Source organism: Epinephelus fuscoguttatus, linkage group LG2, assembly GCF_011397635.1.
Source record: "Epinephelus fuscoguttatus linkage group LG2, E.fuscoguttatus.final_Chr_v1".
NCBI classification, from domain to species: domain Eukaryota; kingdom Metazoa; phylum Chordata; class Actinopteri; order Perciformes; family Serranidae; genus Epinephelus; species Epinephelus fuscoguttatus.
Genome location: NC_064753.1, coordinates 30,197,954 through 30,220,179, shown reverse-complemented (window position 1 = coordinate 30,220,179; position 22,226 = coordinate 30,197,954). Strand labels below are relative to the sequence as shown.

Below are 22,226 nucleotides of genomic sequence, written 5' to 3'. Positions count from 1 at the left end.
TTTAATTTCCATGCTGTTCCAATAGTTTGTTGTAGTAATTATTATTCTTATTGAGTCTCATTACACTTGTCAAATTATTTTTATATTTGTTATATGTATTTTCCACTTCTTTGTTTTATACTTAAGAACTGCTTTTTTTTCCCAGGCATTTTTGTCACCTATATATTTGTACTTCCTTTGTGTTTGTTAAGGACAATGATAGTCATATTAGCCTGTAAAAATAAACAGAAACCATAAGCTTTGTTTGGATCACTATTTGACATAACATAGCATATTAGACCCTACCCCTGCTGTATGTTAATGCCATGGGAAATTGGTCACTTCAGAAAAAAATTTATTGACGTATTATATGCCTTTTGCCAAGCAGGAGATATCAGACTGTAATTTTATCCTTAGACCCCTACAGCTGTAAACAACAACAAAACAATCTAAAATAAACTTTGGTAATTCTATATATTTTATTTTGCATGAACAGAGGAAGATCTATATGGTGACAGAATAATTAAACCGACTGTGTCAACAAATGTCAAATATAATTTTGTGGTGCTTTACCCAAAAGGCAGGAGATGGTTTTAGTGAGCTAGCAATGACTGGGCTTAGTAGAGTCGAACACATTAACTAAATATGGAAACAAAAAGATGATTGCATTTTTAAAAACAATTAGAGTTCCAATCACAGAAGTTTCTTTCATGGTAGAAGAAAGAAAAAGTTCCACATGCACGTGAATAGAAGCAACATACTGGATAAGCTACAACAGTGTTAAAAGTTATCCTCTCTGACAAAATTATTCTGTCGAAAAAAGGTAAAGGTGCAAAGTTATAGTGAACAATTGAAACAGATTTTACATGACATGCAGCAAGACATCAGGTCCACCTTTTTATTTACATAAAGTTTGCTGTTGGCCCTGATGCTGCCTGTGTGCAGTTGCACAACTCAGGAATATCCTCAGTGTGTTTACCAAACATTTCTGAGCACTAACCGCCCCTCAAATGAACGGGAATTTCCATCATTGAGACATCCTACACTCCAGCTTGTTTCAGAGCAGAATATAAGTAGAGTCAGATCAGTAGAGTCCTCACTCATAAGATACTCTGCGATCTATCAACACTTACTCTAAACTCTGCAGAAACTGCAAAGTAAGTTTGGGACACTTGTATGTATAGTTTTGTATTAACTATATGTAACTGATTTTTGTTTTTGTTCATTTGTCTTTCTTTCAGACACCTGTGACCATGAAGTTGCTTCTCGCAGGAATTGCTCTGATTCTCATTGTGGAAACCAATGCTCAGTGGTACAGCTTTCCTCGTGAAGCCGCTCAAGGTGAGAAACATGACCTTTTTAATGTCTCCACAAGTCATATAATCCAGAATTAGGTGTTTCACATGACAATGGCATGTTTTTCTTTCTGAATAATCTCACTCATTTTACCAACTCTTGTTGTCTATGTTGACATGATCAGGAGCTCATGATATGTGGCGAGCATACAGCGATATGAGGGAGGCCAACTGGAAAAACTCTGATAAATACTTCCATGCCAGAGGAAACTACGATGCTGCTCAGAGAGGAGCAGGGGGCAGATGGGCCGCTGAGGTTATCAGGTGAGGAGAAAAAAAAAAGTAGGAAAGCATTTTATGCTTGTATATTATTGGCTATTGCATTTCTCAAAAATAATTTACTGTTGTTATTAAAGCTGCAGATGGATCCAAGAACATTTTTCTACATTAATATCCCTCTGTTTATCTTTTTGTTTCACCAGTGGTACATTGTAGAGTACCTCAGGGATCATTGTTTGGCCCTTTATTATTGTCTATTCATATGCTACTACTAATTCACATAATCCAAAAGCATTATATCTGTTGTTATTTCTATGCAGATGACAAGCAGCTCTATGTATAATTTCTACAGGCCTATCTTAATGAGGCTCAGTCTCAAAACCTCTTTAGTGAAATATAGATACATTTGGTGGTCATTAAAGGTCCAGACTCTTCCCACTAACTTACTTTGTCACATGTCAGCAGACTGTACTCTAACACTGCCTTTGGAATAACATGAAATCAGTGGTACAGTCCTGCTTCCTGCAGCAAATTAACAATTAGAACAACTGCAATGATCTGTATTCTTGCACAAAAAAATGCAACATGTTTAGACCTGGCTAGTTCAGAACACCACAGCCTGGCTTTTACTGAAATTGTTTTACATCCCCATTTATTGATTGTTTATTTTATATATTATGCCTCTCTAATCTTAAGGGTTTCTTGTCTTGGGCCTTTTACAACACTTACACTTACAGTACTTGTTTTGTGATCTGCTGACATTCATTGTCTAAACTCCCATTTCAGTAATGGCAGAGAGTGGCTACAGGAAAGAATGGGTCATGGTGCTGAGGACTCTGCTGCTGATCAGAGGGCAAACCAGTGGGGACGGGACGGAAACGATCCCAACCATTTCAGACCAGCTGGACTTCCAGACAAATATTAGTATGAAGTCATCAACTCCTGACAATAAAATGAAAGAAATGAAAGACATTTCTAGTGTTGGAGTTATTGACAATACAGCTCTTTACAGAATTTAACACAATGAACACAACACAAATTTACAATAGATGTTTATGTCAGGTGATTTTACTGCGGTGTAACTATTTTGTTGTGTTTGTTGTTACCACACACCTCTGATCTCACACCTCTTAACTACCAACCATCATTACTGCAAGAAACAATATGTCCTCAGACAGTTTAACTGATTAAATACATTTTTATTTGCCCACATCAGAAACCGTTTCTTGTAAGAAGACAAGAGAAAAACTCCCCAAATTTTACAAATCAAATTAAATCTTTTCAGAGGCAATAAAATAGAGCTCACCCTTGGGTGCAATAAGAGCTGATAATAACTTTAATAGTTCTTCGCATTATTCCAACACCCAGACCAAAAAGTTACTAGCAGGAGGTTGAACATTAAAATGTACTTTTTTTGTTCTTAGTTTATCACATAGTTTTCTGTTATTTTGTAATTTATTATTTTCTTATATACAGTCAACTAACAATAACTACTTTTCTTTTTAACTTTATTGGGAAAAAACCCTTTAGATATACACACAATACAGAGAAAGAAGATAAATAAGAATCTGGATTTGAATGAATGCATAAAAATGATAATAATAATTTGAAAAATAGACCTGGAAATGACGATGCTATTAATGCATCACAATTTGGAGAAATTGGCTACCATTGTGGTGGGAAATTTTCCTTTTTAAACAATGACCTTGAGTTTAACAAAATTGGATTTTGAGGGTCACAATTAAGATTTTTGAACTAAAATACAGAAGTATTCATTGTTATAAATGGTTTATTTATTACAGACAATATATTTAGGATGCACTACTTGACCCACATAGTTACACAGCAAAAAAACGAAACTATCTCAGCATTTGTCTTTGATATTTTCATAGGTGTATTTATATACTGTATATTCACTGTTTTAAAGTGTTTAAGAGAATGTGTTATATCACTTGATTGTAGATTTAACGAAAATAATGATAACATGCCAAGTTAGAGGTCTGTGCTGTGCTGCTCCTCCAAAGCAAAAGGTGGCAGTAGTGAGCTGCTGAGGATGGACCTGAATGTTACAGTTCCTAACAGAATTTATAGAATCAACATCAGTCAGCTTTACAGTAACATCTATGAAACTAGCAAGACAGACATTTGTGTTAAAGACAGATCTACATCATAAAAAATACATGTAGGGTTATGCTTATGTGTGTAATATTATATGCTGTTTGTGCTGCAGTGTTGTTCAGATAATTTTAGCAAGGACAAATATGATATTTTAGGATTATATTGGAAATAATTCATTGGTATGTGAATTCATCAATATGAAATTATTGATTTGTTACAGTACAACTAATTTATTTTCAGGCACTCTCAATATAAATGGAAATGATTTATTGTTTTTTATGAGGGTTTTTTTTTTCAGTTTTTGTGCTGCATATCATGAGCTCCTGGTCAAAAAGAGTTTGTGTTATCATCACTTAAAAAAAAAAAAACAGTTGTCATAAAAGCAATGTTCATGAGCTGAAGAAGATCCTGACAAATGAATTCTCTTCACTTTTACAAACCCACATTATACTATGTTAAGCAATTACAATGTATTAGACTGATTTAATATATTGATTAATGGTGATAATGATAACTAAGTCATGATAAATACTTTTATATTTTTTAATTTTATGCTGAATTCAGTGCTTTAGCTCAAGAAGCTTTGCTACTGCCAGTGCTGTTGAAATGCAAACAAAATTATTACAACACAGAGCAGAGTTTATTGAGATAAGAAACACAACATGGCATGTTTTCACAGCCTGTACACTTAGGCATAAATGATAAGTTGCTCTGTGGGAAACCCAATCTCTCTGGAGCCTTATCTCAGTTGTGACAGAGTGTTGGACTTTTGTCAAACAGGAGATGTCAGACTGTAATTCAGTCCTTGGAGCACTACAACACTGAAAAGAAATAAAAATAATAATAATTTTGCTCATTTAACATTTTGAACAGATGTACATACATTAATATCAAACATATTTAGAGATTTATATAAAACCATCATATAAAACTGATAGAATAGTCAAGGTTTATTAAGCAGCTAAATGGTGTGTGGGTCAAAGTAGTACATGCCACATGTATTGTACATGATGCCTTTGACCTTGTAGTGTATTTATTCTCTCATTTAAGCATATGACTGACTGCAGAATTTATCCAATTTATCCATTTATCCAGATGAAGTCGATTATTCTGTCACTCTTGTTTCATTTTATGCAATATTATAACGCTTTAGCCTGTAGAAATGTCTGCGCTGTTTCACATGTCAGAAAAATAACAAAGAAATAATAGTTTGAAAGGAACAATGAATAGTTTCAGTACAAAAACCTTAACTGTGACTCTCAAAATCCAACTTTGGGGACATAGTGTAAAAAAGAACAAATTTTTACACCATAATGTGCATACTGTTATCAAATTGTGATGCAATAGCAGTAGCATCATTATTCACTGTCATTCCAATTATGATCGTAATTTAATAGTATTGTAGAGAAAGTTTATGATCTCATTGAATCAATGCATGACTGATGGCATGTTTTGTTTATCAACTGCGCCTAAACAAGTGTCAGGGCAAAGTTCACATTAATATCCATTATGACCCTTCAGTAACCCTCTGAAACTGCAGCGTGACTGACAGCGCTGACCTGTCTGTACTCTCTAAGCCTCTTATCACACCCTCACTGAAGCTGCTCTTTCTGCAGCTGTGATGTTGAACCAGCTCCCTGAGCTTTTAAACAGTGATTTTCTTTTCATCAGAGAACAATCTCTTGTCTGACAGTTTTCGCTCGATAGTTGAAATTCCTCTGCATTTGCATGATTTTTCTTGCAGCAAAGTTCGATGCAGGTCACATGTTATGGATTTGTTGGATCATTTTAGATCCCGCATTTTCCCTGAGCGCAGATCATTTTGGTAACCTGGATTGAATAAAGATTTAATATAAGAGGGAAGACTTTAAATGTTTGTAAGGTTCATATTTACCTTACTTGAGGAAATAAGTATTGTAAAGCACAGCTTAGCAGTGGAACCTTGGACATCAGTGTAACTTTCCTCTCCAGTTAGACATGTTTCAGATCATTTATAACACATATCTCACGTACTTTAAATGCATCAGGAGTGGAACCTGAAGCTGTAAAAATTCAGGGCACAGCCCAAACCTAGAGGGGTGAGGGGAAATGAACCACTAAGGAGATATACGGCAGTTACATGCACTATTTTCAAGCCATTTGAGATGATCAAATGCCTAAAAGTCTGCACTTAAAACATGAAAGTTGCCAAGGGAAATAATCATCCTGTAGAACCTACTTCCTATTTTGTATCTAATTGTTCTTCAGCATCCTGAAACCATAACACAACAAATGTTGAGGATGACTTATTTTCATTCCTGCCACCCACAATGAGGCAAAAATTGTCTGATGTTACTATTTTTTTAGTTTCATAAAGGGTAGGGAATTACAAATCTTTAAACATATTTTTGTTATGTAGCTGAATTCACAAAATGTGTAGCTGCACAAATCTGCTGCATAAAATCTGGGCTGCTCTAACTGCAAATCAAGGATCCCCAACAATTCCAACTAAATGTTGTCTTCAATACTTTTTTTTCCCATTCTCTGTAACTGCTTATCCTCTTAGGGTCACGGGGAAGCTGGTACCAATCCCAGCTGACATTGGGTGACAGGAGAGGTACCTCAGACAGGCCGCCAGACTATCCCAGGGATGACACATAGAGACAGACAACCATTCATGCTCACATTCACACCGAAGAGTGTAATTTATTTACCCTTTAAAGGAATTTAAAGTCACCGGTGAACCTTACCTCAGTGTTTACTGACTGTGGGAGGAAGTGGAAAGACCTGGAGAAAAGCTGCGATAACAAAGAGAGAACATGCAAACTCCACAACAAGGGTTCAAACCTGGAACATCCTTACTGTGAGGTGTAAGAGCCACTTAAGCACATATTTATATTTGGTAAAAATGTCTGTCTTGATATGACGTGTCACAGAGGTTCTGATATTATTTAGGTTTACACAACAGTGTCTGTATATTCTGTACAGCAGTGGACTATGCTAAGGTTATGTTTATATTTACTTTATTTCGGTGTTAGAATGCAGGCAAAAGTTAGTCATGACAGGTATGGTGCCATAAGGCATACAGTGAGCATGACAAAAGGAGCTTGTTTACAACATTGTGCAGGAAGACAGACTGCATAGGCTTGGATCGTAGAAAGTTTTTGATGGAGTGATGCAGCGTAAAAGTGTGTCATAATGGGCAATATGGTGAGAATATACAGAAATAGGACATCAAGTTGTCTGTGGACCATATGAGATGTAATTTTGGAAGGACCCGCCGTTTTGTTCTCTTTTTTGTATTCTCAATAAACCTCATTTAACTTTTTTCCCTGCCTTGTGTGAGTACTGTGGATCTTCACAAAAGAAACTGGGACACGGGTCAAAACTGAGACACCTTGCAGACTCAGTGGCCCAGAAACGTAGGTATATGTTGAAATGGCCACAATATGAGGCGACAGTGATAACCTTCAGTACTGTGATGTGAAAATTAGGCCAACAGAAGAACATTTACTTTGTTAGATTTCTTTAGGGAATAGCACGGTAGAATAAACAACATGGGCATAAATTATCTAAGTGACACAAAGTTTAAGGTATTTTAAAAACTTTAAAGATCTGGGACTTTTTAGAGAACATACTGGACTGCCATCCCAGAAGCCACCCGAATATTGTTGTGATTTGATTTTCTAATGAGACAACCAGCTTATAATATATCCTATTGATGATGTACACAGAAAATTAATCCTAGGAGATTTTGAACTTTGTTCTCCAGAGAGATATTGAGGATATTTTGAGTGGTGAAGACAAATATTCAGCATAAAATATATGCAGTTCTGATTTCGATTCCCCGTCCACTGGAATGGGAAGGATAAATAACACGTGTTAGGGACCAAACAGTGAGGCAACAAGGACACGGGAGTTGTTGACAAAATCTTGGGTGTTCATTTACACCAATAAATGCTTGAAATATTGCAAACCAAGAAATGAACAACTAGATCTATAAAAGCGGTCAACCTAACATTACATAACTATAAACAATATAGCAACATAACTCAACAAGGTGTTACTTGAACAAACTGACCTGTCAAAATGACACATGAGGGAGCATATATAGTGGCTTGGCCAAACCAAATAACACACAAGGGGTAACCAAAATGGATGGCAACTACAACTAAACACAAAGTAAAACTAACTACACCCAATCACCCAATGTGCTCATCTCTCAGAGTTCAGACAAATGCTGAGGACCTTGGAGAAAGAAAGATGACACTCTTAAAAAAATACACTAATTGTCTGAGTACTTTGAATGTCTTCAGCTGTTCTGAAGAAATCAACAATCAATAATACTGAGCATCTAAGCCTCACAGTGATGTATAAAATCCTTTACACTCTCGTATTCGTTGACCCACCTGTTGTTTAGTTCAGACTTTGACTTGTGTATATCTGAGGCCTATAAAAATGCTGTAACAATACAGCACGACTGCTGCGCACTTGCTCTCAGCTGGGTTGCTTTAATGCTTATAACAATAATGGAGCTGATTGCGATATAATGGCTTTAAAATTACCTGGAATCTGTGAGTGCTCATGAACCTCTCTTTTATAGTTTGAAATAAAAACAGCATCCCACACACTGAGCAAATCTTTGTGAAGAAATTACACAGCGTCACCAAAAAACCCCTCGAGGATTAAAGCACGGCTCGAGTTGTGTTGATGAATGTGTTGTTTTGAGCTCAGAGAAGACACTGTGACAGGCTAATAAATATTCATCACAAAGATAGTGTGAGGAGAAAGTGAGGGCGAGGAAGAAAGCTGATGCAATGAGAAGCTCGGAACAGGAAAAACAGTTTGTGTCTTGTGTCTGATCATTTTTCAGGAATGAATGTATTCTGTATGCAATAGATTAAATAGATTCCACACTTGCCGTAAAGCACAACCAACAAGGCTATATCGGAGGACTATCTGCTTTACACAGATGCACAGAAATCACACAAGATGTCAGAGGTGCGATCACAAGAAAGGCGTCAGACATACAGAGCTAGAACAAAGACTCATCAGAGCAGAGAACTGAACTGGTTCTGAGTAGTACAACAGTCAAAAAATTCTTTTAGTCAGGCAGAGAGATTGAGTTTAAGATCTATAAAGCATATTATGGGCTTCTCTTATTGTGGAAAGTGTGTGGATTATTAATCAAAACCTTGTTTAATACTTCCTATTAAACTGCGTCTGTAACAAGAAGAATGATGCTCCAATATAAATGACTGAAGCTTTTTGTCACATATTCCATATCTTATGTAGCAAGTTAGTTACAATGCAATTTATGGAAATGAAGTTCAATTTTTGCCTTTGTGGCCCAAAATCACAAATCACAAATTTGGCTCAAAGCACTTTTCAAGTTAAACCATGCATGACACCCTCTATACACCTCCTTTAGGAGTCCAGTGTGTTGGATTCAGTTGTTTCTAGTGATGAGGTTGCAGAACTGAAACTGCTCCTGTGTGCCAAGCGTGTAGGAGAAAAACAGTGGCCAATGTAAAAACGAAAAAACACAAATGGCCCTGTCTAGAAACAATATTTGGTTCATTTGTTCTGACCTACTGTGGAACAATATGGTGGACTCTGTGGAAGAGGACCTGCACCGTTTGATATAGACGGCTCACTCTAAGGTGATAAAAACACAATGATTCTTGTTTGCAGGTGATCATACACTGATGAAAACACAGCAATGAATATCCTGCCACTGAATCCTAAACACTTGACCTTTAAAGGAATACTTCATCCACTAAATGACCTTTTGTATATCAATTACTCACTGTGTGTTACCTTAAATTTGTGAAGAAAACTTTTTCTCACACATCTCCATGGTGAACACAGATTCCAGAAATAGCAAACATTCTACATGAAATGCAGTAAACAGGGTGTAGCAGCCTAAATGCAGTTTTTACATTTGTAACTTTTAAGACGAGGGTCCTATTATTGTATCATACCTTTAATCGCCCTTTTTTACACTTTTGCCAGTAGGGGGAGCTTTTTGGATTTGAGACGGTTAACAGTTTTTTGACCTCCTATCTTGTATACGTTTTACCTTTATTCTTTACCTCTTTTTTTTTTGATAAGTTTGGATTTGGAAATGGATGATTGTCTCTGTACCGTCTTTGAGTTTTGAAGTGAACTGTTAAACTGCATTGAGTGGTCCAGTGGATTTTTTTGTGTGTGGAGCAAGACAAAGGGGGTGATTAGAGCATCAAGCTATGGCTTCACTGATTGGAAACCTACACAGGGGCCACATTTAACATCAGCAAAACGATATCAGAACAACCTGGTCTCATTCAGTGACTTTGGCATAATACACCAATGAAAAAAGTCTCCCTTTCACGTTGGCATGACACAGTGCCAGGTGCCATGAGTGTGTAATAGCACCCGGCAACATCAGGTAATCAGTCAATGTAAAATAAAGGGGGTAAAAGTCAGAGTAGGGTGGGCAGAAGGGGCAATGGATAGGTCCAATAATCACTGACTTTCACCTGGGAGACCGTTGTTACCACATGCTTTTGTTGCCTAAACCTAACCTCGTGCATGTGCAGAACCATGTGTGTTTGTTGTTGAAGGAAAAAAAACATCCATTTGCAGTGTTGTACTGACGTAGTACGGTCATTTTGAAAGAGACTGTACGTAAACTGTACATTTCCTGTAAAAATGGAATTTTCAAAAAGACACAATGCATGTAACAGACTCAAGTTACCACGGCATACCAGAACATACACAACAGATGTACCCAGGGTAGCTTGCACATCATGTGTAGACCTGGAAAGTCCACGACCAAGAGACAACATGTGGCACGGTTGGAGTGAGAATGTGTTGATCAAAATATCTGTTTGCAAACTCTCACAACACATCTTGTGTAGTATAAGTCTTTCTATCAGTCGTTTGACTCAGTGCTTCACAAACACATGCATTTTCACTAAAACATTACAATTTAAAACGTCAGTACAGTCTCATGGACACTGAGTAGCCTGGGCATGTCCATACCTCCTTGTTCTCAGTAATGTTTTAAAGCTCCACTCTTGCCTGCCTCGAGCACTTTATTCCTTAAAATCTCCCTCTCTGAATGATATTCACTGCAGTGCATGATAATGTCTTTGACATCTTCCTGGCTGTTACACCACTGACATAGATTTGATTGACTTTTCTCATTTTATATATATAACGTGGACAAGAACTGACTTTTGAATATTTTAATAATGTCTCCCTTTACTATCAGTATCCTATTACTTCTGCCACACATTCATTATTGTTCTGATTAGTGACATCACCCCTCCCCTACCTATGCTACTTTTATCAATTTGTTGTCATTCATTTTGAGAGCCTTCTTTGCCAGTTTATCCGACTGTTCATTGCTGTTAACACCCCTGTGAGCTGGAACCCGACAAAATTGTACGTCTAAGCCCATCCTTGGTAACATTGACAATAAAATGCACATTTTCATCATAAGATCCTCTCTTTGACTTGATGATAGACCTCTGAGAGCTGCTGAGTCTGAGCAAATAACTGTTCTCAGTGGCTGTACTTGCTCTACCCACTGTAGGCCAAAATGATTGCGATTATTTCGAGAACACTGACAATTTATCAATTTCTGATATATATTAACATAAAATTCTGCAGTGTGTATATATACCGGCTCACACATGCCCATCTCATCAGCATTCTTGGAAATCTGTATATCCATCCATTTTCATCTGCTTATCCGGGGCCGGATCGTGGGGGCAGCAGGCCAAGCAAAGCACCCCAGATGTCCCTCTCCCCAGCAACACTTTCCAGCTCCTCCTGGGGGACCCCAAAGGTGTTCCCAGGCCAGATGAGATATGTACTCCCTCCAGTGTATTTTGGGTCTGCCTCAGGGCCTCCTACCAGTGGGACATGCCCAGAACACCTCCAATGGGAAGCACTCAGGACCCTATCACCCTATCTCTAAGGCTGAGCCCAGCCAACCCACGAAGGAAACTCATTTCAGCCGCTTGTATCCGTGATCTACCCAGAGCTCATGACCATAGGGGAGGGTTGAGATGCGGACAGACCAGTAAATCGAAAGCTTCGCCTTCCGACTCAGCTCTTTCTTTCCCACAACAGTCTGGGGAAGCTGCATCAAACTGCTGATCCATGTCACGCTCCATTCTGCCCTCACTCATGAACAAGACCCCAAAATACTTGAACTCTCTTGCGCGCTTGCACCTGCAGGAACAGGAATCAGGATTCAGTGCATTGTGTGCCAGGTGGCAGGAAGGGGCAGGGCCCTGGGCGTGCTGATCCCTGGTGTCGCGGACTGGCCATCTGTTTATGTTGTTAAAAAAACATAAAATTGTCTTTTCACATGTTCTTAAACCATATACTGAATACTATCTATTACTGACCACTTCTTTTCTTCTGTTAAATGTAAATCAACATATGGGTCTGGGAGCATCCTTGGAGGAACTTTACTTAAAGCAACAGATGGACTGAAACTCAACTCTTCATACTCATCTTTCCTACAACAGGACCTATGTTCCATCCGAAACAACTACCTTTGGTCCTATGCCCAGCATTAATTTTAGACCTCCGTGGTGGGCTGTTCCTTTCCACATCCTTTTAAACAAACCCAATATGCCACTGACAATTTTCCTCCTCTAAGGTGTAGTGTTAGTCCACTGGCCTCTCCTGGCAGAGCATTTACTGGGGTTGTTCTCAGAGCTTCTAAACACAGTCTTAATGCTCTGGTTTGAACCCTGTCTCGTCTTACATCCGTTTCCATGCTATACTTTCATTATCCATAGGGGATCTTATCAGTGTCTGGTACATATTTTGTCAGTCATGTGTGTTTGAACTCTGCTCAGGCAGAGTTCATACGCACGCATGTCCTCAGGCACGCTCAGGGCACGCTTGTAGGCGGAAGTGTGTTATAGTGACTTGTCGCAAAATGCATGTGTTTGGGAAGAACTGAGGATACAAATGAGAGTAGAATTAAACTGCTCGACTTGTGTGAGAGTTTATAAGCAGATGTTTTGATATAGTTTTGCTGCTGTTAAACGTGGTCCATGTTTATTTCAGTTCATGAAGAATTTTCGTCTTTTCTGGATTCTCTATTCACCATGGAGGCCTGCCAGTAAAACAGTTTTCTTCACGGAATCAAGGTGACAGGTGGTGAGTAAGTGATATTCAAATGGTGATATTACAGATGAAATATTCTTTTAATGGGGAAAGTAAAGAAACCACATGCAGGGCAATTGAAGATACAGAGTGCACTAAACTACATAGATGTGGTGAAGATTTTCCTGCAGTACAATTGTGTCACTCAGCTCACCATTTAAACCAGTTCTGTGTGCTGTGTTTCTATTGAATTGTGCACAAACAATAGTTGCCTGGCAGTATATAATAGCCTACTATTCTGAGGAAAATACAATACAAAGCGTTAAAGGGTTGGTTGACCCAAATCACTCAGTGGCGTCCAGCCAAAGCGCAGAAAGTTTTGTTTTTATATTTTTAGAACTTTCTTAGTAACTTCTTCCATACCTGCAAAAAACAGGGATAATGAATCCTGTTACACAACTTACATTAGACACAGCATGAGTACAGTGAGATGGAAAAGAATTTCTATCCAGCTTTATGGAAGTCACATTGTAGTTGTACAAGTCAAACATCCGCGTGTGTCTTGTGTCTGACTATGCCTCTGGTGTTTGGAGTTTCCAAGAACATACAAGTGTATTATAGAGCAATTCAAATTTATCAGACGTAAATGTCAAATGCCTCGGCTTTGGAATAGACTTGTGAAGATGGTCAGAGACTCACTAAAAAGATATTTAATAGGGACACCTCCAGCTGTCATCCCTGGGCTGATGAGTTAAAATCATTATTTTATTTGAACAATTTGTCATTTATTTTCCAGAGCAGGTTACTTTGTGATATTCAGGAGTTTAGGAGTGGAATATTTTGCATGTTTAGAGGAAAATGACGTGTTGATATATGATATACACCAAAACTCATTGTCTCATAAATAACAGCTACAGTGTGGAACTTTATGTGAAGCATAATCTAAACTGTCCTGTATATGAGGACACAAGGACTGTACTTTTCAGTAAGATTACCTCTGTTTATGTTGATTTTTATTTTTTTTATTTATTTATTTTTTTTGGATGGATGAGCATGAAAAATTTGAGTTTTGTTTCAGAAAGGGAACCTTTTTTATGGCTAAATTTCTTTGTCAGGCCTGGGATAGAAGGCAGAGTATTTTGTGTCCTGACTAAGCAGTTAAACAACATGTACTTTGGATTGTTACTGCAATGTCATTGTAATTTTGTCTTGTAAACCCATGAGAGTTGGACACATGTAAGTGCGCATGACACACATTAAAAAAAATCACTCAATCTTCAAATTCAATGTTGAAAAAAATAATTAAAATTACCACTAGGTCTGGTCAATTTTATACATTTAACAGTCTATAATGATGTATGTGACAAATGCTCCCGCTATCAGCACCCAGATGACTGCCACTGATTGATGTGTAACACTAGAGACCGCCAGTGAGCCACGTTACGCGCATGCCTCTGGGCGAACGTGAATGGTGAGTAAATGTGCCTTATCGACTGTATGGGCCTATTGGCTGTGATGGCATGATGGTCATAATGAAAGCACACAGGCAGCTCGTGACACTGACACTGACAAAAAGCCCGATAGAGACTCAACACGTGAGCGAGAGATGAAACGTGTGGGTCACAACTTCGGCGGATTGTGCGTAAAAACGCATCTCTGTGCGCAGAGATTGACACGTGAATTCATTTGATTATTGATTCCACAGTGAAATAAGCGGTATGACTGATGATCAGGGCTGATTGTGGGAAACACTATTCATGTCAGCTCTGGTGACAATAGCAGCAATTTCTCTATACTTCTGCTTCCACCTGCGCTCTTTATGTCACAGAGCAGCGACAGGCTTCTGTACTATACTGTACACAGATCAATAGATCCGGCTGTCTGTCATAATTGTCACTAATATTAAAATGGGTGGCTGCTATAAGCCCGAGAGATGTATTTTATTACCACGGGCGTTTTTGTAAACATGAGCGATAATGGCCTGTATAAAAATACGAATTATGTATATCCCAATTTATTTCTGTTCAATTGTCACCATGAGCTGCTCGTCATGTGCAGTTTTGGAGTGAAAGTGTGCGCAAAATGTCTCTCTGGAGCCTCTGATGAAACGGTCAACAACACTGAGGGCGCACGGATTCCTCGCCTCAGCTGAGTAGACGACCTCCTACCGACTTACTTCACGTCACCCCGCCCGTCTGCCTGCCGTCTCCTCCCTAAAACCTTCGCTGCGACCATCCCTTTGAGCGACTCTGGGCTGAGGGGGGAAAAAGAGACTGAGAGAGACAGAGGGAGAAAGTGTGTGTGTGAGAGAGAGAGCACAAAATACACGCAGACTCCCCAACATCACCTAGACTACCTGCTCCATCCAGCACAACAAGGAGGAGGAGGAGGACGCACAAGTGCAGGCGCGTCCATGCGTGCCAGCCGAACAAGACAATAAGCGGGCAAACAGGAACCACAGATCCAAAATTGGAATAAGAGTTTATCTTGAGAACTCTTTGGGGAAAAGAGCACAGCTTTGCTACAAGAACAAAGACAGCCTAAATGAGTACATGGTAAGAAGAGTCATGCATCTCAACAGAGAAGAAGATAACAGCAAAGGTGAGCAAAAGATTTCAGCGGCCATCGGTGGATGGTTTTAATCCAGACTCTCTGTATAGTTCAAAGCTCTCGCGTTGGTTGCCAGATGCCCTTGAGTGTGTCATGTTGATGTCAAGTAATGATGCTGGGGGTCATTCCAACAAGCTGATGGTAACTGCTGCTGTGGTGGTTTTGTTATTGCCTGTCTGCCTTTCACCAAAAAAAGCCTTGCATGGCAGCGAGATGGGCTGTTGCATATACACCCCAAGGTGGCAATGTGGGGACTGTCTGTGGGAGACAGCCACTTGAGCACTTGTTGTGCCCGATTCGGTCGTTTTCGCACGAGGTGACCTGAGCGTAAATGCACAAGGTCATCCCTTCTCGGTCATACTGATGAGCAACGTGCCGTGTTGGTGTAGCCGCGAGGTGCGTGTGTTTGTACTGTTGTCTGTAATTGAGTCGCCACGGATGTGTGTCCTCCGTTGTGGTCGGAGGGGAGAATTAGAGAGCAGACGGTGTGTAATGACACGAACCCCTCCATCAGGATAAGTAATGATGGAGTAAATAGCTCCTGATGCTTCTGCCAGAGCCATGCAGGGTATTTTTACTCCCAATCTTTGAACTGAGGTCGAGGTCACTGACTAACACCTGATGCTGAAGGAGATTTGTCTCTGACTGTCTGTCGACATGACGCAGCTTGTGTCTTATTATGCATTGTTAAATAAACACCAATAGGACTTGTGTTGTGTCCACCACACCCACATGGAGTAAGTTCAGCATCATGTTATGCACAGTGTGACTGACACATGCATAACCTGTAGACTTGTGTCAGATTCACCAATTATTGCATGTAATGTTAAAAAAAGCTCTCCAACTATGCAAATGTAAAATAAATGAGATGCCAGCAGTGCAGCTCTGAGCAGAACCCCATGCTTTTAAAGTTAAAAACACTATACCACACTGTAAGTGTTAGAAATCTCTCTATAAACTCACATCTGAGCAGCATGCTGATAATGATGCAATATTGCTGGCGAGGGAATACAACATTTCATTTTTTTTATGTGCAGCTGTCAAGCTTTATGGCCGGCTAATATCTTTGTTTTCACCAGCTGTAAAGCATGCTGTTTAGTGAGGAGTTCCCCATGCGGCGAGTGGCGCTCTGCACAGTGGCACTCTGCGTCGTCCCTCATCCAAAATGTCTTACGACCTCATTGCCAGATATGGTTTCACCGGGGACCAAAGATGAGTCACCATCTGCAACTAGAAGTGATTTCATGATTACATGACAGGTGTGTGTTTGTGCGTGTGTCGGTGAGACAGGGAGGGAGTGTGAGGATCTGAAAGTGAGAGGGAATGTGTGAGAGGGAGAGAGGTGTGCAAGTCGGAAGGCACTGATGAAAAGGTGAAATATATAACAGCAGAGCACAGCCAAACTGAAGCACAGGCTTTTATATTTTAAAAATACTGATGTAAAAGTTTTCTCTAAGTTCAGCTGAAGCAACTTTTTACACATGAAAAAGTAATAACAGTGACAATAGTGCTGCTACTATGGATAATCATAACAATAATTACACAGATAGACTGATAGAATATGTCATTAATCACAACGGGAAATTGTAGCATTACAGTAGCCAACAATAATTATGATAATAGAAATTCCGGGAAACATCTCCTCATTAAGTTGATTCAATTAAATATCTCCCCAGCGGGTTAAAAAAGTAGAGCGAAAACATGCATCTCAATGAAGTATACAGTAAATAATTAAAGTGCATAATATTAAAAAGTGCTGAAGTTAACATTTTTTAGCTTTACAAATGTACACATTAATGTACTGTGGTAAACCCTTTCTTCCAATTAGACATGTTCCATCAAGTCGCCTAAATATCTTCCATAAAAGTGATGTGATGATGAAACAAAAACAAACAGTAATCATAAAAAACTTTAAGCTGAGCTGAGATTTTATGCGTCTTTAAACTGTAAATCTGTAACTCTGACAAACAGCTGTTTGAACAGTGTAACTTATCGTGTGTGACACATTAAAGATGCCTGAAGTTCTTCACTGCTCTGTAAGGCTATAGCCTGTTTTACCACTTAAACCCTCAACTCGGACAGATGGTGTTTCACGCTCACAGGCTGTCTGCTGTGTCAGACTGAATCAGATCAATAACTCACATTCATTATCAAAAAATGTATATCCCCAGCCGCGAGCTTTAATTGTCATGTTGCGTTAGATTAGGACAGTCTAGACCAGTGGTTCCCAACCTTTGTCCTTAAGGGTCCCTTTTCTGTCATTGAGTAAAGTGACGACTGCAGACTAAGTGACATATTGTATGGTTAATTCATATTTTGTTCAATGCATAACAATAACAGTGCAGAGCAACTAATTAACTGTACAATTAATCCAGATAATGAATGCAACAACTACAGGAAGTTTGTGTAAAATGAGCGATTAGATGAATTTCTTTAAATTGGCCGTAGGTGTGAATGTGAGTGTGAGTGGTTGTCTGTCTCTATTTGTCTGGTGACCTGTCCTGCCTCTCGCCCAGTGTCAGCTGGGATAGGCTCCAGCACACCCGCAATCCCTAACAGGATAAGCAGTTACGGGAAATGAATGAATGAATGAACTGAGATGTAGGCCTACTGTATATTTTTTTGTTGAAAAATTTTCTTACATCCCTTAAAATCAAGAAGGCCTCAAGACCACCATGAAGCTTCGGCGCTGCCTAGTGGGGGTTTGGAACCCCCAGGTTGGGAACCAGTGGTTAAGACGATGCAGAAATCCATTTAAAAACAATCTATTTCAAGCTTAATGTAAGGAAAGAATAAAGTTTTCATTTGCTGAAACATTCATACTTATATTAAAAACAAGAGTGATGGGGCACCCTGGGATCTCACTGGGTGGCCGTGTGCCATTAAAGCTGAGTCTTTACTGCAGCGGCCCAGGGTTTGAGTTGCTGCATGTTATCCCCTCCCTTATTCCTGCCTCTCCTACTATTACAATAAAGCAAAAATGTCATGGAAAACAGAAAGATGTGTTATTCAAACATGACGAAATACTTCACCCCCCAAAATGACCACTTGTATATCAATTACTCACCCCATGCTACCTTGAATCCAGAAAATAAAGGTTTTTCTCGCATGCCTCCACGGTGGATGATGGATCCAAAAGCGGAGAAAAATCTTGATGAATTGAAGTAAAAGGAGTCCACGTTTAATAACAGAAATCCACTCTAATGCTCAGCACTTCCCAAACAGGCAGCCCTTTCCAACAGGAAACTGAACTGAAAGTGAAATTTATCTATGCTAACTTTGATTCATCAAGCATTTTCTCAGTTTGAGGATCCTTTGTTCACCACTGAGTCAAGTTTTCTTCATGAATTCAGCCTAACACAGTGAGTAATTAATACACAAGTGGTTATTCTGAGCGTGAAAATCAGTGTGTTTGTGTAGATTTTAGCCGGTGAGTAAAATCATGATTCTTTTCGCACCTTTTGTCTCTGGAAATACCAAAGAGCTTTAGTTTTGCTTGAGCCTTACTTGGTTGGATGCTGTTAGTCATCATTTGCTTTGACACCATGTTTCCCTCAATGCTTCCGCTCATGCAGCAGAATCAGTTTCCTGGGGCATCTCTGTGTACTGTACATTGGGTGACACATGATGTTGTGACAAGCATTATTGCCTCACAGCACAAACAAAGATGCACAGATTATACTTTTTCTCTCCTGGTATCGATTCTGATAGCTCAACTCTGGATATCTGCTCATTCAGAGTACCAGTTTGATACCAGTGCTTTGTTTTTTTTTTACGAATTTAAAGGAACTGTTCACCCCAAAATGAAAAATATATATTTTTCTTCTTTCCTGTAGTGCAAGTCATCAATCTAGATTGGTGTGAGGTTGTGAGTTTCTGAGTGCTGGAGATATCGGCCGTAGAGATGTCTGCCTTCTCTCTAATATAATGGAACTAGATGGTGCTCAACTTGTGGTGGTCAAAGCGCCAAAAACTACATTTGAAAAACTCAACAGTGGTGTCTTTTTCCAGATTTCAGTACCTGGTTACTATAGATAATCCACAGACCTTGTTGTGAGTAGTTTCAAGAACTAGTTTCTTTCTACCGAACTACACCCACAAACCATATAACCTTGCCAAATGATATTTGTATCTCCTCATAGACTGCTCATAACAAGGTCTGTGGAGTATCTTGAGTGACTAGGTCATGATTTCTGGAAAAATACATTGATATTGTGTTTTTCAAATGTATTTTTGACGCCTTGAGCACCACAAACTGAGCGCCGTCTGGTTCCAGTATATTTAAAGCCCAGTACAGACCAAAGATTCGCGATGAGAGGAATTGAAACAGGCATCTACTGTACTTGCAATGTGCCGTTCTGCAACGTTCTTAAACCCTGCCCGTTCACACCAATGCAACTACATGAGATGGTGTATCATCTCTATGCAACTGTCTGTACTTCTGTTCTGATTTCCAGCTTTTCAGGCGTATTTTGTGGCTGAATATAATTTGTAGCTTCTTAAAATGTGAATGAGGATAGTGATAGTGAGATACTGGCTACAGCTGCATTTGTAGTAGTGATGAAACGGTGAAAACAGAAACGGATCGAGCATCAGATGGACTGTATGGACACATACAGCGAGCAGCAGCAGCGACCCACTGTCTGACACCGGCACACTGTGAGGACAGAAACAGAGGGCTCAGCAGGTACAGAGCACCTGCTGCAGCAGGCAAACACGCCGTCTGTGGTCATTTTGACTCGACTAGTGGACTTCACTACAAGCTGTCTGGCTGTAGAGACAGGTGACAAGCTTTACGTTCGAAAACCAGCCGCTGGCGATTTGACCAGCTGAGTCGCAGGTGATACCATCAGTCGGCTTGAGTCAAGCTCAGACGGCCAGTTCACACCACTGCAACTTTTCTCTGCAACGTTTTAAAACGGTTTAATCTTGTCTCTGATCTCTGCTCTGAACTGGACTTAATAGAAGGCAGACATCTCTGCGGCTGATATCGCCGACACTTGGCAACTCACACCAAAACAATTGAGATTAAGAAACAGCACTACAGTGAAGAGGAAAAAGATGTATTTTTTATTTGGAAGTGAACTGGCCCTTTAAAATGCGCTGTGTGGAATTTTAAAGTAACATGTCACTAAAAACTGAGTTTCCATGACTGAATCAATGTAACTGATGGTGAAAACATAGAATCATACAATTGCACTGATCTTAACGTGGGTCGAATGTGCAGTTTAGTTTAACTGGTGGTTGTGAATTGCAGCAGGTGTAAATGTGAGTAAATGGTTGTCTGTCTGCAAGTGTTAACTCAGTGACAGACTGACAGCCTGTTCAAATTTGATCCTGCTTCTTGCCCACTGTGAGCTGTGAGAGGCTCTTAACCCCCGTTGCTACCCTGCACAGGATAAACAGGTCAGAAGGTGGAGGGATTTCTGAAGAGTTTATCCCTTTTTAGTCAGTGGCAATTTAGCTTTTCTGTATGTGTGGATCGGATATGGGTTCTCACCTTGACGTCATATCTGGAGCTGCCACATAATGAATCATAAAAAGACAGTAAATGTAACTGTTGGCAGCTCTTGATGGTGTAATTATTTATTCTAGTGTTCCTGGCCTCATTTGTGTTAGTGTCAGTGAATTGGTTTAAATGTTGATGCCACAGTGCTGCAATGTTAGCTTTGTGGTTTCTGAATAGCTCATTCATCAGGCTGTCCAAATCTACGTAGTAAGAGTAGACTATACAACCTGCAATCTACAGGATGTTATTATGTATTTCTTTAGAGGAGCGCAATCAATATCTCTGCGAAAAATGTGCGATGAATGAGAGGAAGGACCGCATTGTGGAGCACAAGCGGAGAAACTCTCCAAAGCAGCGCAGGTGTAAATGTCAGGTGTCAAGTAGGCCTCAATGCAAGGTACAGCGGGGAATCATTATTAATCCAGCACGTGAACAGTCAGAGATAATTGCTTAATATTAGTAGCATTCAGATTCAGAGGGAAACGTTTAATTATGTTATGGTTCAAAACTAATGGGCTGGAATCTTATTAGTGGTTTGAGACAAGCTGCGAGAAAGGAAAGAGAGACAGAGCAGTAATTAATAAAATCTGAAACAAAGGTATTTATATTCCCTGTTTAACTCTGAGCCACAATGGTAGGAAGCAAGCCACTTAGATTTATGGACTCAAGGGACGAGACGCTGGGGCCATGAAAGGGGAAATATTGCTCTGTTCTACTTAGCTGCACACATATTTGCAACCAAAGAGGGATATGATAGGCGATCACATCTAAATGATAGCTGAATAGAAAAGTCAGGCGGGGGCAAAAAGACACAGTGTGTCACTGAGAGCGAGACGGGTGTGTGTATGGCGAGCAGGCTGAATGAATACATTCTTCAGTTTCAGTTAACTGTCAGAACGATTTCCCTCATGGTGCACAATCTGAAATGAAAGAATCAACAAAAACAATTCTCTGATGAAGACGTCATGTCGAAACACGTCAGCAGATTTTGTCGGTCCACTGAGTTTTGAATAAAATCGCCAAAAATGTGGTGTTTTTTTGTCACTGTGGGAATGCCTTTTTTCAGACAAGTCATTTCTCCAAATTAAATGACAAAATACTTTGTTTGTCCATGCCTTCAAGAACGACACGTACAGCTCCTCGGGGTTTCCCCTGGAACACTTGTTTGGCCTGATGGCAAATACCTTCCCGCCTCAGGCCTGCGACAGACTAATGGCTGCATTGAGGTAGGACCCTGCAGTTTCTGTGATAATGAAATCATGGACACAGGGCTATTAAATGAAAGAGAACGTGGACCATGCTGAATTAAAAATCTTTTAATTTTCAATTAAATTTGCATC

The 22,226-nt window shown here is 39.5% G+C and overlaps 2 protein-coding genes across 3 annotated transcripts in view; both read left to right on the top strand.

The window, feature by feature from the left end:
* The first annotated feature begins 997 nt into the window (after positions 1-997).
* LOC125903012 (serum amyloid A-5 protein-like) lies at positions 998-2,525 on the top strand. The gene is made up of 4 exons (XM_049599592.1): positions 998-1,136; positions 1,221-1,320; positions 1,460-1,598; positions 2,340-2,525. The coding sequence occupies exons 2-4, from the start codon at positions 1,233-1,235 to the stop codon at positions 2,476-2,478; spliced, it is 366 nt and encodes a 121-aa protein (XP_049455549.1). The 5' UTR covers positions 998-1,136; positions 1,221-1,232; the 3' UTR covers positions 2,479-2,525.
* Positions 2,526-15,001: 12,476 nt separating this feature from the next.
* The window catches only part of syt7b (synaptotagmin VIIb), a 164,605-nt gene continuing 157,380 nt past the window's right edge, over positions 15,002-22,226 (top strand). For both annotated transcript variants that reach the window (XM_049604751.1, XM_049604742.1), the window contains exon 1: positions 15,002-15,368. In XM_049604751.1, the coding sequence (XP_049460708.1) occupies positions 15,320-15,368 (49 nt within the window). In that variant the 5' untranslated portion in view covers positions 15,002-15,319. The remainder of the gene's footprint in view (positions 15,369-22,226) is intronic.